General features: G+C 37.9%; 2 protein-coding genes across 3 annotated transcripts in view; one reads left to right on the plus strand and one right to left on the minus strand.

Annotated features, from left to right (window-relative positions):
- Window positions 1-801: 801 nt before the first annotated feature.
- On the minus strand, window positions 802-12,422 carry g2e3 (G2/M-phase specific E3 ubiquitin protein ligase). 2 transcript variants are annotated; one of them, XM_055057149.1, is made up of 17 exons: window positions 12,279-12,422; window positions 10,154-10,225; window positions 9,198-9,295; window positions 8,281-8,382; window positions 7,995-8,119; window positions 6,562-6,730; window positions 5,660-5,766; window positions 5,080-5,193; window positions 4,229-4,353; window positions 4,019-4,112; window positions 3,752-3,922; window positions 3,525-3,679; window positions 3,225-3,409; window positions 2,963-3,135; window positions 2,542-2,581; window positions 2,243-2,414; window positions 802-2,079 (listed from the first exon to the last, which is right to left on the minus strand). In XM_055057149.1, exons 2-17 carry the CDS (start codon window positions 10,209-10,211, stop codon window positions 1,790-1,792), a joined length of 2,178 nt encoding a protein of 725 aa, XP_054913124.1. In that variant the 5' UTR covers window positions 10,212-10,225; window positions 12,279-12,422; the 3' UTR covers window positions 802-1,789. The 2 variants fall into 2 exon arrangements, with proteins under 2 accessions (XP_054913124.1, XP_054913123.1); XM_055057148.1 differs by lacking the exon at window positions 12,279-12,422 and adding an exon at window positions 11,102-11,309.
- The window catches only part of ehd4 (EH-domain containing 4), a 28,072-nt gene continuing 25,400 nt past the window's right edge, over window positions 12,321-14,992 (plus strand). Inside the window, exons 1-2 of the mRNA XM_055057155.1 lie at window positions 12,321-12,371; window positions 12,548-13,014. Coding sequence (XP_054913130.1) covers window positions 12,785-13,014 — 230 coding nt within the window. The 5' untranslated portion in view covers window positions 12,321-12,371; window positions 12,548-12,784. The remainder of the gene's footprint in view (window positions 12,372-12,547; window positions 13,015-14,992) is intronic.

Here is a 14,992-nt window from a genome sequence, read left to right on the forward strand (position 1 = left end):
TATAAAAAGGTGAATGTAGCGAAGTTGTCCAAATTATATTTCAGTCCTTTATTTCCTGTAATTTTGATAAATTGTGGCTTACAGATAATAAAAAATCTAAATTCAGTGTCTCGGAAAATTAGGATGAATACTGGAGACTCGTGGTGCCACAGTCTAATCAGCTAATCACATCTGTTTCATGCATTTTCATAGAAAGTTGAGCAGAAGGAAAAACTGTGGTATAAATTAACATATTTTTCAAAATTCTGACGTGTCTGTTTAGAATTTCCCCTTTTGTTATGTGATATTTAAATATTCTCACAGAATTCTTTTATTGGTGAGTCATAATTATCAACAGCAAAGTTTAAAGGCTTGAAATATTCTATTCTACATGTAAACTAAATACAAGTTTTACTTTCTGAAATGAGTGAGAAAATTATTCTTCCCAGTATATTTTTTATAAAGATCTGTAGATGGCGCATCTTAAGATGCGGCATTTAATTGGAATTGATAGAGACAAAGTTTCATTACTACTTTTCCTTTTGGCTCAGGGTGAAAGCATTTTCTCACAACATACCTACATTTTTGTAATTTTATGTTTGTTACAGATAAATATTTTTATCAGGTAATTGTTGAAAAAAATGACACTTGATGTCACTAAAAGTTTACTCAAAGAAGATGAATTGCTTCATTTTTAGCTTCAATTCTCATCTTTTTCAAAGTTCAAACATCCTCCCAAAGATCAGAGAAGCAGAATGAAACACAGAGCAAGAATTTGATTTTATAAAAACCAGATTTGATTTTATAAAAACCAGAAAAACAAACACGAGGAAACAACCAACTAATTTTAAAGCATATATAAAGTAAGCACTGTACAAATCACAAGAGAAAAAAGTGTTGCAGAAAAATAAAAAAAACTAACAGAATTAAAATCTGAAACATGACATGATTCAGAGGTGGAAGCACAAAAATCCAAAAATAGATGGTGATAAAATCCAGTCCTCAGTTCCGTATTGCTGCTCATGCAGTACAACTGAAACAGTAAAGCCAGTAATAAAAGTTAATTCAGTTCATTAATGCTATGAAAACACCTTATTCTGAACAAATCTTAAGTTTGAGGGAACATCATTATATAAAAACAGTTCAAACAAAAAGCTTTTTTTGCAATAGATCCCTAGATGTTTGTGAAGGTTTTTTTTACTGAATCTATTTTTAAATCCAATTTTACCCCCAAAAGACAATCATTTAAAAACAGCTTCCTGACAATCATACTAGAGATGTGAATGTCGAATTCTACTCTAATTTTGACAAAAATAAAAACAAAACTAAAGCCGTTTTTCAGATGAGGGTTGTCTGTTCACAGAAAACGGTTTTCCAGTTGGTTGCTTGGATACTGCATTTGGTAGGCTATATTATATATTTTTTTAACACCCTCTCTGGTACACATCTTAGAGAGAAGGTTAATCACAACTGATACTGTCATCACAATATTTCACATAATTATGGCAATATCATGTCTTCTTGATATTGAAAGAAAGTTGAATTGACAGAAAATGGAGAAACATGACCATAATAAACCCACTCCTACTCATAGATTTAAGACCTCATCAAACTGAGTTTAAGATGATCAAATCTGAAAGGAATTGTTTTTGTTTTGAACCAAAATATGATCATTATGCTAAAGATTATATGCAGTGTCTTTGGGACACTGAGGGGAAAAAATTGAACAACTTTAGAAAATAATATAGTTTATTTATTAGTGAAAAGTCCACAGAATGAAAAACAGACCGTCTCGTCTCTTTGTCCACATCTAAGAGTCTGAAGGGAACAGGTGCACATGATGGCTGATGGCCTGCTCCATGGAGCTTTTAAAGGCCTTGTAGGTGGAAGTAACAGGCAGGAGGAGGTGGTTGGTCGCTGGTTTGCTCTGAGGGAAAAGCCCGTCGTCCCACCTTTCCACTGCATTCTCCATCTGCTCCTCCGGCTTGACATGGTGGAGGAAAGAAATGGTGGGAGGTGGGTGGAGGCCCACTGCTGGAAGCTCATCTGCTCCAGTGACAAAGCGAAGGACGTCCTGAAGGGAAATGGAGCTCCTTCCAACTGAGGACATGGACACCATGTTTTAAAGGGTTTTTTACTGAAGTAATCTTCAAAGATTAACTATATCTGTCTAGATTTAATCTGGAAATATTTTTATTTAAGCTTGTTTTGAATCTGGAGTATTGATATTGATTCAGGATGCAAAGTTAGTTGAACATCCTACCCTCACACTCCAGAAGGAGGTGTCTCCAGAAGGAGACAATAGGCGTCTCTAGGTTCTGTGTCTCCTGCTGTTCGGATAAGTTTATGGTAAAGAGCCGGCTGAGCCTCTCGGCTGTCATCGCTTCTCTGCTATCACAGAAAACACCGAAGAAGACGGATGGGAAGAGCTGAACCTGGATCAGATCAAACAGAAGTTCAGATTTTCTCAGTCTAACTCCTGTTTGTGACATCTTTGTTAAATGCTGGTGCTGTTTAACATAGAGGTTTCTATTACTGTAATGAAAGTCAGCCTTAAATCACCTGATCAAATACACCCAGTGTGTGCAGGCCTTCTCGTAACCTGCAGGGAGAAAAAAAAAACACTGTAAAGTTATTACAGGAAATTTGAATTTTTGAAGGGCAACTTTGACTTCAAAATCCATTTTATTTCTGCTTTTGGTTTTATGTAGTTTTTAATGTTCTTTTTATTTGTTGTTGTTGGTTGCTGTGTTTTATTTGGCATATTTAAAATATCTTCAGGTTTCAACGTGAACTGTTTTGTAGAAAATGAAAATTTACTAATTGTCAAGAGAGCAAACTTGCATTTTCATGCCATTATCAATACTTTACTTGAAAATGGTCTCAAAACAAGTATCGTTTATTGCAATATTTACTGAAAAAATTTGCCTAAAAATACTCATGACTGTTCAGCTTCACCTCCATCTCGGCGTATTTTCCTCACCTCTGCAGAGGCAGCTGCATCCTGGTGATCATGGTGAAGTTGACCAGATCTTCCACCAGAGCCTCTCTCTCATCCAGACTGCTGACCGGTCTATTACAGCCTGCCAGCTCCAGGAACTCCCAGTTCGCTTTCATCACTGCCTTCAGCTCATCTAGAGACTTGGCTGCTGCAATCTAGATAGATACACACCAGCTGGTCAGCCTTCCCTTCAGGGGCCTCTGTGAGGGATGCCTCAGAGCGGCGGACTTGGCTCTGCACTCACCCGGTGGACTTGCTGGGTGAAATGTGTTTCAGGGGTCATGTGGCTCAAACTGAGGGGGCAGTTGGATGGGTAGTTAAACAGACACTGGTAGAGACCGTAGGAGAAAAAGCTAATAGGTGGACCACCGTGGACCAGACAGAGAGCCAACAGAGAGCCTATGTCAAAGTACAGATCCTCACGCAGAGCTAAATAAAACACACACACACACACACACTTCATTTATGGCTGTCATTTGTTTCCAAAATGCACAAAAGCAACAGCTTTTGTCATCTTACATGACACATTCCAGATAAAGCTCACCCTGGGAGTCCAGCGACAGGTTTTTGGATCCGCTCGGGCCCTCAAACACCACAGAGTTCTGGATCTGCTGCATCAGCAGATTCAGGAAGTACTTTCTGGTTGCGTCTCCAGCACAGTGAGCGCTGGGCAGGGTCAGGAGCTGCTCATCTTTGAACCTGAAGACAGAGAGTTGGCGGATGAAGAGAAGAAACTGCAGAACACATCTGAGGTTAAGAATGCATGTTTACCTGACAGACAGAGAGTGTGTGGGGTCAAAGTCAGTCCTTCTGACCAGGTCCAGGCCAGCCAATAGAGCCTGGTCTCTATGGACCTCCACCTGGGCGCTGACAGGACAAGAGTGAGGAAGTAAAGATCGTAGGACCTCCTCGGGTGACTCAGGTCTTACACGAATACACGGTCTAAAGAAAAGCAAAAAAGAAAAAAAAACAAAGAATAAAGAGCAATAATAAATTGTGCAGGTGGAGGCGGAGCTTTGAAGAGTTTCATGTGTGCACCTTTTACAGCCAAGGGGAGAGGGCATGGAGGTCACATGGCGCTTGGACAGTAAGCTTCTCTTCTGGTGGTTATGAGGTGATGCAACCAGAGAAGCTGGCGCAGACAAAAACACGAAGTTCAAAACTGCTGCACCAGGAATCTTCTATCATTAACCATAGCAGAGGAGACGACATACAAATGTATGCAGACATAAATCATAGAGAACCGACCTTTCCCATCCGTTGCATTTATGCAGTCGATGCAGGCCCAGTCTGTGGTGTCCAGCTTCAGATCTGAACATTTCCTGTGGGTTCCTCTGGATCCACAAAGGCAGCATCGGATCACTTCGAACCACCTGGAAACACACCGGATACTGAAGCTGCAGAGTTTCTGTCAGCATTTCTGATCTCCATCTGAGATCAGTCCCCTTCACCACTTAACACTGCAGAGTCGTCTCAGCTTGCACAGTAAAAATATCGATGGCATGCTTTTGTAATATTTCGACATGCACGTTGAACTCAACTGGTAACAGGACTAATCTAAATAAAGCTGCAGAAATTAAATTTCATAAACAATGTGAGGTTTTCTTTTTACATATTTTTAAAACTTTCGCCATGTTATGACAGTATAATACTGACAGATAATCTGTGAAAAAAATGTGCTCCTCCTTCCTGAGGTCCTACTGCCATCTGCAGAAATAAGAGGCAGGACTGTCCTAGCGCTGTCAATCACGCTGCAGTTTTGCCAATCAACTTACTGTTGCAGGAAAACTGTTTATCTGCCATCATAGGCAGTCATGCTAACTAGCCTTAGCATTCACAGTGGAGTATGCTGTGAACTTGCTGTAATAAAGAGCAAGGTGTGGACTATGAGCAGCACAAACACAAGAGTGATTGACAGTGCCAAGACCCTCTTCCTGGAATGGGTTAATTCTACAGAAATACACCATTCCTGTTTAGTCCCAAATATCACAAGGATACCAGGACACTGGTGATTTTATTTTTATATAATTACGAAATATACACTTTCATTTTCAGTGTCAATGTTTTTCTGTTTACAGATCAACCACAACATGATGTACCCCTTCTTAGAGTATGTGCGCCCCTTGTTGCAGAGGCAGGTAACAGAGTCACAGTGATTGTAAACCTCCAGAAGCTCAGAGTATGCATTTGCCTCCAGTTCCCACGATGCATCTCTGCACAGAACAAAAAAAAAAAAAAAAAAAAAAAAAAAAAAAAGACAAAGAAATACATAAAAAAAATTTGAAAATTAATATCAAACAACCTCAAATATTTAGTGCAAGAAGAAATTCTATGTAGAGTCTTACTCTGAACAGTTTCATAACCTGTCATTTAAAGGCTGGATAGATTAGTGAATGCAGTAAGCGCAGTTACAAAGGGTTGTTTAGACTCAGTATTTTGTAGGTTTCTATATTCTATGTGTCATGCACACATGCGTGATGCAGCTGACCAACAAGATAAACTGTCCTCTGTGCTCAAAACTCATCTACATTTTGAGTGTCTTAGATCTTTAAACTCACAGGGGGTAATGGAGAAATAAAGTGTAAAATACAGTAATATTTAAGCTATAAAACAGGTTCATGTTTACTTCAGATTCAATATGTAGATATTATACCTATAATCTAGATATAATTGTGTCACCTTTCTGGGATGTATATTCCCATTCTGACCATCTCTTGTTGGAAGTTCTCCTTGTTGTTACAGAGAGTACATCTGAAGAAGAAGAGTCCCGCGCTGTGAGCCTGATGCTACACACAGAAAAACAATCAGAAAATCCTTTGGAATCTTAAAAAGTCTTAAGAGGGATTAGGAAGGTAGAAAACAGAAGAGTAACATGAAGGTGGCATGTACAACACAATAAAATAAATGAAAGATAATCTAAAATTAGTGAGTGCCACTAATTTTAAAGAAACAGTCTCAACCTGCCTGTTTCCTTTATTTAAATGTCCTGTGATATTTAGAGTTTTCAGCATTTTTTGCAGGATGCTCATATGCAACAACTTTTTAACTTCAGATGTTTACGTTGAAGTAAACATCTGAACAGAACAGCTTCACCTGCTCTGTCAGAGCAGAGCAGGTGAAGCTGTGAACAAGTCAATAAATCTCAGTCAATCTAATCAGCAAGCAAGAGGAGCAGATGTACTAAACTCCTAGAGTTCTGCTGTTAGCTATAGTTTCCTCTAAAGAAAGCTGAACAGGCGTCAACTCTTTGCATCGGAATGCTGATGCTGGGTTTACATAAACTGAAAGAAAAGCTTTCTGAACTTAAAGGTAAGAGTTTCGAGCTGACGAGAAGAATAAAGCATCAGGACGTCCAGCAGGCCAGAGGACCGTCATTTTTGTGCTACAAAACCTTTCAGAAAAAAAGAAGGAAAAAAATCTGCTTAATTTACAATCAGCAGGTCAGATTTTTTTATAAAGCCACAAAACTGCAACTGATAACACTCCTATTAATTAAGTCACATTTCCAATTAAAAGCCTTTCAAATGTGTGTTTACTCTAAAATGCTAAAGCGACTGTCAGTCTGTTGGGCCATATATTACCTGCACACAGTCTCTGTGGAACCAGCTGGCATGGCAGGATGGACACTTGAGGACAGAGTAGGACAAGACAGGCTCAATAGAGTCTAGACATATTGAGCAGGACTGAGGAAGACTGAAGTCTGAGTCTATGCAGAGAGACTGGGTTGGACTGTGATCCTGACAGTAAGACCTGCAGATGAAAACACACATTCAGGTAAATATTGTTACAGTTTTTCACATTGCAAGCAAACTTTTTCTTAAGAGATTCAATTTTGAATTCATGTTTGTTTCATATAAATTCCATGTGTTTCCTGTTCTACACCTGAGTTTTCCAACCCTGAAAAATCTAATTTAATCTGGATTATTTTTCACCATTCCGAATTGACCAAATCTGAATAAATGTGAGTTTGCTTTAAAGGCATTTTAACCCTAATATTCTATGCAAGAATGGATATGTATATTGTTTGCACAATCTTTATGCACTTTACTGCAGCAGTTTATAGATAAGTTACATTCATGTTGACTTATTCCCCACTTCCTGGTCATTGGCAAAAGTCTTCTCACACTTGCAAATCAGGTGTGATCTTACACAAATACATTAATCATGAGCTTCATTATTTGCGTCATGGGACACCTCAAATATCTGGACAATTAGGGGGAAGAAATCAATTAAAATCAGAAATTGGATTTGAATAGAAAAAAATTGGAGATTTTATTTTTAAGCCAATTTGCCCAGTCATGCTTATTGGTGATGTGTCATTTCACACTGAAAATGTATCCAAAGACCAGGGAACTGCCTAAATAAGTCAGAAAGGCCTTCAGATTTCAGCAATTCAAATTTAAGTCTTTTAAAGATCCTTTTAATGCCACTTTGAAATAAATTTAAGACAATAAATAAATAAATAAATAAATAAATAAATAAATAAATAAATAAATAAATAAATAAATAAAGGGAATGATTGGGGAATTCTGCTGGCTCATATGAGTTGGTGATACATTTGCACTAACTCCTGATGAATGCCAAAGAAGCTATCTAGCTATTAGCATGTATTAGCAGCTAGTTACCAGCTGCCTCGAGTCACAAACTACTATAAAGTTTGTGACTATTGTCTGATAGAAAAGTCCAGCGAGATGAAAACAGAAACTACATACTAAGCTACATACTGAGTCTTGCCACAAGTAAATTTAAGACCTGAGATTAACGAATTTGAGGCAAACTTACGTTTTTTAAAATGAATAGAAGATCAATTTAAAGCCTTAATTTTCACTTGTCATGAAGGAGCTCAATAATTTAGGACGTCATTTAAAGCGTGGAATCTGGACAAATCAGCTACAATATTAGTTTTATGGAGCAAATTAAACATATCTTTTTAGACTTGTCTACTGCAGTATAACAACAAATGTATTTTGGGAGGTCATTTTGATTGCAATCGTAAGTGTATGTTTGATCTTACGGGAATATGTCGTTGTACTGTGTGATGAACATCAGCTTCCTCCCACAGGGGAAGTGCACCACCCTCCTGCAGTTACTGACATTGCAGCCAACACATGCGCCCTTCTTCTTACAACCATAGCATGTCTGAAGCACATGAACAACACACAAATTAAAGGGTTTCTCCATCAAAATCAATTTTAAATGTTAAATAACCAATTTTCCAACTGTCTCGGATTTAATTTCGTGACTTTTTAGAATCTTTCAGACGAAACAACTGAAATGTGTCCACCCTATTTAGCACTCACCATCCGAGCTGCCCTCCTGACCTCCTGTTTGATGTCATCCACCAGGAAACCAAACACACCCTCGTTCTCTTCACCTCGCTGGTAAACTCCGCTAGACGTCAGCTACAGAAGACAAGAGAAAGCTCTTTGACAACAGGACAAAATTAACCGATATTACAGATATTGTATTTCACTGATACAGCCTGGCAGGCCGCAATCTCAAGAAACCACTCTTCTTCAGTTTAAATTAGACTTAGCCTGCTACAATTCAGGGTGCTGCACAGATTGTACTTGTCCCCTAATAAATTACGTAGAATATATCCTGGCTTGTGTTAGGTGTGGGCACAGCCCTGCTGATCTCAGTCATATGTTCTGGCTTTGGCCAGGCTCCTCCACTGTTGGGAGTCAATCTTTAGGACGATTACATTTATATGTAAGAGGAATATTAATATTAATGGAATATATGCCCAGTTTTAGTCATTGGACCGATATGATATGCTAAAAAATTGACTAATATTGTCCGATGCTAATGTTGGTGCCGATATGTTGAAGTGAAGAATAAAATGCTTGACTGTCATAAATAAACAGCAGATGAATCTGCAGAAGACAGACAAGCCACAGATGCTGCTGCTCTGACTGGGCAACTGGGATTTCATCCCATAGACATTTGAAACCAGAAGTTTACATTCACAAAAAAAAAAAAAAAAAAAAATTATTTTTCTCACAAAACATGGTGTGAGGTCCAAACTTATCTTGTTTTAGGTCAATTACAATTACCATCTAATTTCTATTAGCTGAAAGTCACAATATTGATAAAAAGAATGTCAGATATTAACTTACTGATTTATCTATAATCAGTAAGTAGAGGAGTACATATCGGTGTGTATGAAGTTCTGTTAACATTGAATCATGTACACATAAAGTTGATGAAAACTCACCAAACAGAAGTAATGGACAGAGAATTTGTGCTCTGTGAGTTTGACCTTTTCCCCAAATAAGGCCGGGTCATCATCATTGCATCTGCACAGAGCACAGCCTAGAAACACACAAAATTAAAATTCTAACATATTCAGATTCAAATCACACATTCACACATTTCCAGTTTTGATCCGTTTCCAGTTAATACTGGACTATGAACAAAGTCTCATTCATGAGAGATTCATAAAAACATTTTTTGTATGACATCTATTCAGAAAGTAGTTTTCCCACTGAAAAACTAAAATTATGTTTTCTAGGTGGCAAGTGACCACTATAAAGGCCATAAAGATGTTTTAATGCTCTGTCACTTTTATGCAAATAAGATGTAGCCACCTCAATGATTACCATGTTTACGCTCACACACTATACACATGAAGAAAGCTGCAGACAGATACACAATTTTACAACCATACATCTTTGACCAAACTCTTCTGTCATACTTTGCCTCAGCCTTCCTCTGCCCATGGGCAATGTGGCCCTGAATCACAATGTTTCTAATCTAAAAGTGACATTAAGAATGATTTATTACTACTTTGTTGGTAACTAAATGGCTGTGATTGTGTGTCACAGCAGTTACAGCCCCACAAACACAAAGATTATGACAATAATCTTTGTGAACATTCCCATTTGAAAAACATTCCCATTTGTAATATGCTTCTTTAGGACACCAGTAACATAAAGAAGTGTATTGATATTTATTTACATCTTTAGTGAAAATACAGTGGAGGAAAAAGCAAAACAAACAATCCTGACAATATGGAGAGTTTGGGAAAAAAATTGAGATCATTAATTGGAATGATCAGGCATTTCTCACAATAAATGATACATTTTCTGTTACTTCACCTGCGGTTTTACAGGGAAAACCCTAACTCAGTGTTAGTGGAAACAGTGGCTTTCATGATTATAAATCACATACAATCTTCCTGTTTGCTGGACTTGTCAGCGTCCCTTAACCTTCTTGACTTCCTCCTCATGATTTCTATCCAACCTGTGGGGACATGATGGACACTGATGACATTTAGTGAACAATTATCACACTACACAATTACCATACAATAGAGGGCGCATTAGGTTGCTGATAATATAAAAACAAAATGAAAACCGATAGGATGGTTACTCGTGAGCAGCAGTGACTGTGAACAAACCTCAAACTCTTTGCATCTTGATTGCTTTATATAATAATAGACTCACCAAGCAGTTTCTCAAATCAGGCAAAAACATGAGCAACTCAACTAAACTTAGTAAATAAGTTTCTTTGAAATTGTTTGTGTAAAACGAAGCAGCAGAACAATCATAAACATTTCCAGATCCATAAAGCTCTAGTTTCTAGAACAATTTCCTATTACCAAGTGATCAAGTAAAGAGTTCATGTGCCATCAAGATATTAGAAGAGCACTAGGATGGACATTATTGATGCTTTTCATCTGGTAGCATGTTCTAAATTTGATATACCTTGATAATTATAATTTTATTGTGACTAATGTGTAGCAAATCTATAATTTTCTAACAGAACTTCTTATTTTGTTGCACATAAATTGTAAGGTGAGGGTTAGGGTGATCCACCGATGAGGCTTTTCATGACCCAGTCCGAGCTCTGCTGCAAGTTCTTTAAATGAACAGTGGTTCAGCAGAAAATAAAGGAATTCCAAGATTATGTTTCCAGTGATTAAATCAACCAACACTGACAGAAAAAAAAAACGCGTGTAGCTGCTAAACAAAACAAAAGGTAACACTATAAAAATACTGCCTTAAAGCCGAGATATAAAATTAAAACAAAATCTTCAGCTATATCTTGTCAAATCAAACGTAAAGACATGCACATCAAACAGATTCTCTCAAATGTAAGTGAAGTTTTCTCGCTCACCTTTGTCGACCTGCCTATTCGAAATAGTGAAGAGCCAAACCCTCCGTCACAGCGAAAACTAAGAAATGTTCTTCCTTTAGCCTACCTTACCCCAGATAAATATTTTTATTCTGCATTCATATTTCACTCTTCTTTTGTAAGTTCTTTTTTTTTTGTCGCTTGTCTGTTTACTCTTAACAATGTCCACTTTTAAATTTCCCTCTTTCAAAACAAGGGAAACCCATTTCCGTTTCCGAAAATTTCTGTCCTACTGAAAACATTCTGCTCCCCCTTGCGCCAGGAGCGAGAACTGCAGCCAAATGACAGTCATTTCTGACAGTCGTTCCATTAATTGTAATTCTGAAATTTGTTACTCATATCAGAATATTTGAGTTCTTCATTATTGACTTTAAAAAGTATATTAACAAATAGAAGTTGCATTGAGATAACAGACTAACTTTCAAAAATATCATTTTATTTTTGTTTTTTAGTTTTTAAGTTTTTGAGACTCGATGTGCGTTTAATAGCTAAAGAAAATGTAAATGTTTAAGAAAATTCGTGAAACTCAAACAAATCGTTAAGAGAATTTTATTCCAATTCATCAATTAGTTAAGGTATTGTTCTTTATGGTGTGTAAAATTTTGTACACAACATTGTTCATTTATTTTTTGTTATTCAAATGAAAAAACATATAATTATTGGTTGAATCTCATCTGCACAATCAGTTTGCAATTCAAGGACACCAAGGGAAAAATCTTATGTGCAAATTAATTGCTAATGTTTAAGTACCGGGATTAATAAGTAAAGCTGGTTAAAGATTTTTTTCTGGTCCGCTTGGATTGGCTGACCAGCTCCAGTTGACTGTACCAGCTGAAGCTCATGAGGATATCGGGTCTTTACAGTACAGAACTGTCGTCATTACAGATTAGACAGGTGTTTTGTTTAGTTTTGTTTGGTTTTGTAAGTCAAATTGTTTTGGATTTTTTTTTTTTTTTTGTGGATGCTTTAAAAGGTGTAAAATAACTGTTGTTTTTCTGCAGTTTTGCAGAAAAACCTGACAAGAATACAACTACAAATGCAAATTTCTCTGAGACTTTGAATTTGCCCAAATAAGTAGATCGTGAGCTCGGTTGGTCAGTTGGCAGAGCGCGCGCACTATTTGCCTCGTGCTGACGCACTTGTCATGCGTTCCATTCACCTGGGTCATTTGCTCCATGTCTTCCCTTCCCTTTCCTCCCCGTTTCCTGTCCAGTTACTGTTGAATGAAGGTCACCGGCGCCTGAAAACACAGGTGAATTGTTTCTATCTTCGTGTGAATGAACCTACTATCCCTACAAGAATAAATTAGTTCGATTTTTCAGAGTATTTTTTATAGTGTGATATTGGCTGGTAAAATTGAAGAACGTTCCCAGAGGTAACCGCTGCGAACATCTCCTCTCCTCTCCTCTTTCCCTCCTCCCCGCCCAGGGGAAACAGCAGCGTCACCGGTGAAGGGCGGCGCCCCCAGGTACCCACATCATCAGCTCAGTCCACAACACGAACAGCTGCAGACAGACGCGGCTCTGTGTCCAGACGTCAAGGAGACTCCCCGGAGCTAAACCAGCTTTCTCTCGCGCTGTGGACCGAGCAGGAAGGGACGCGGAAACACCCGGAACGTTTGGGAACCTTGAAAAAAGGGAAGTTGGATAGTTTTGTATTTGAGAGATGTTCAGCTGGGTGAAACAGGAGCAAGGTGGCCGCAACAAGGAAGGAGAGATGTACCAGACGGTCACGGAGGGACTCCAAACTCTCTACACCAAGAAGCTGCTGCCGCTGGAGGAGACCTACCTCTTCCATGACTTCCACTCTCCGGCCCTTGAGGCGGCCGACTTCCAGAGTAAGCCCATGGTGCTGCTGGTGGGGCAGTACTCCACCGGGAAGACCACCTTCATCAGGTACTGACCGCTCTGTCAGCGGCCGAATCGCTGGGGGAATGGAGGGGCTGTTTCATGTGCTCAAATGAACTTTGTTTGTTATTGTACTACAAGTAACATTATGCCAAAAGTATTAAATATTTCTACTTAAATCTATTTTGATGTAAAATGCTGCAAAATTGAACAATGAAAGAATGACATTCTCATATACTATTTTTAGTAAGAACAACAATGTTGTGAAAATGTATTTTTGCTCAAAAATAGGATTTAAAAAAAATCCGAGATTCTCCTCAGACAACGTTTGGCTGGGAAATCGATTTTATTGGAATCTGATCAGAAAAGGCAGAAGAAATTCAGCTCCAGCTGCCAGTATTCTGATAGCCTAAGAAAGACAGAGAAAGAAACCTGAACTAGTTCTAAAACCCTGATCACTCAGGAAGAGCAGAACAAATGAATGAGTGTAAAGTCTTTGTTTACATTAGTCTGCAAGTTGTTCCACAAGGCAAAACTCCAACTGGATGTTATGGGATTTAGTTCAAAAGTGTAACAAGCTTTTCAGATCTTTTGTCTGTTGTGTAAACTGTTTGAAAAGTTCTATTTTTTTTTTTTTTTTTTTTTTTGCTTCATTATGATCTACTCAATCCAATGTATTCCTCCATTTCGTACAACAAACTCCTCAGAGCGGGAATGCGGCACATTTCTGCTATCTTTGTTATTTCTAAAAGGACCCATAGGTGCCTGGGGTATGAGGTCACCCTGCCTCTGGGTCACCCCTGTCTCGTCTAGTGAGGAAGTCACAGGGTTGCATCAGCTGACCTGTTTAGGAGCAAGTCAGATTCCCAGGTCAAAGGATTGGTGTAGTGACGTGTGGTTTTGTGCAGGCAGACAGTCGGAGGATTTTAAAGTGTAAACAGGACTCAGTTCTTCAAGAAGAGTGTTCTGGGAAATCTTGGTCTCACATGTGATTAGCCTGAGGGGCCTCAAAATAGCTTATCTTCCTAGGATTATGACTGAAACTGTTTTGTGTAAATGTGACAGATCAGCATCTGAAACCCTAACAGTGGTAAGAGGTACATATTATAGCTAGACAAAACCTGTTTAGAGCATCAAATGTTTTATAATTTTTTATTTATTTTTGGGTTTTTTAGAAAAAAAAGACTTTTTTAACTTACTGTAGAGCATTTGTTGTAAACGAAGCACCATTTTGGTTTCATTTTTAGGTTTTAGAACAAATAAAAAAATAACATTTGCAAAAACAGGATGGATACATTTATTTTATGGGGTGTTATTTGAGGGGGGCACAGTGTCCAATTTAATAAGAAGAAAAATAGATTTGAAAATAAAAGAAGTATTTTTGGTGTCACTTAGTCAAATGCAACATTTCCAAGGTAAAACTGCTAAGACTTATATTAACTTCCACTCTAACGTTTTACAGTCTGGGTTTATCTTGCACTGAGGCCTTTTCATCAGAAGGCTGCAAGTTTCACAGATGAAGATCTACAGAAGGAAATATGCATTATTACATTTATTCTTTTTATTCTTTATGGTTCATCATATCTCCCAAATATCCAACCAGCTTTGGTTTCTTTTCCTTTGTGATTGTGTCTCTGCTTAGATCTAGTGTTACATATTCTTGTTTTGAGCAATTGTGCTAGTTTGAAAAATTTGTGAGGATATAAAAGTAGCAGCAGGTTGTAGCCAGGTCTGCCAGAAGTAGATATCGCTTCTGTTTTGTAATGAAATACAAGTCATTTTATTTGACGTTTGAGAAAATCTACATAAAGAAAAACGTTTGCCAAACATAGATTTTTACAACAGAAATGTAACGACTGATGCAAAATGTATCGGAAAAAGCTGATGTTGGTAATTTTTTAACATCCCTCCATTTGTCCGATAAGTAAAACTGTACCAATATTAAAAACCGACACTGATTTCTATCTTGTCATTCGTGTTTCCAGAGCAGGAGGTTGGTCGAGTATAATTTCCAGTGAAGGAGAGT

This window comes from Poeciliopsis prolifica, unplaced genomic scaffold (assembly GCF_027474105.1).
Source record: "Poeciliopsis prolifica strain line A6 unplaced genomic scaffold, Auburn_PproV2 SCAFFOLD047, whole genome shotgun sequence".
Classification (NCBI taxonomy): Eukaryota; Metazoa; Chordata; class Actinopteri; order Cyprinodontiformes; family Poeciliidae; genus Poeciliopsis; species Poeciliopsis prolifica.

Coding starts and splice junctions, on each gene's coding strand:
- g2e3 (XM_055057149.1), bottom strand. CDS start 10,211: ATGAGGAGGAAGTCAAGAAGGTTAAGGGACGCTGACAAGTCCAGCAAA. Junction 4,354..5,079: donor CGCACATACTCTAAGAAGGG/GTACATCATGTT, acceptor GTGTGTTTCCAG/GTGGTTCGAAGTGATCCGAT. Junction 2,415..2,541: donor CACTGGGTGTATTTGATCAG/GTGATTTAAGGC, acceptor GATCTGATCCAG/GTTCAGCTCTTCCCATCCGT.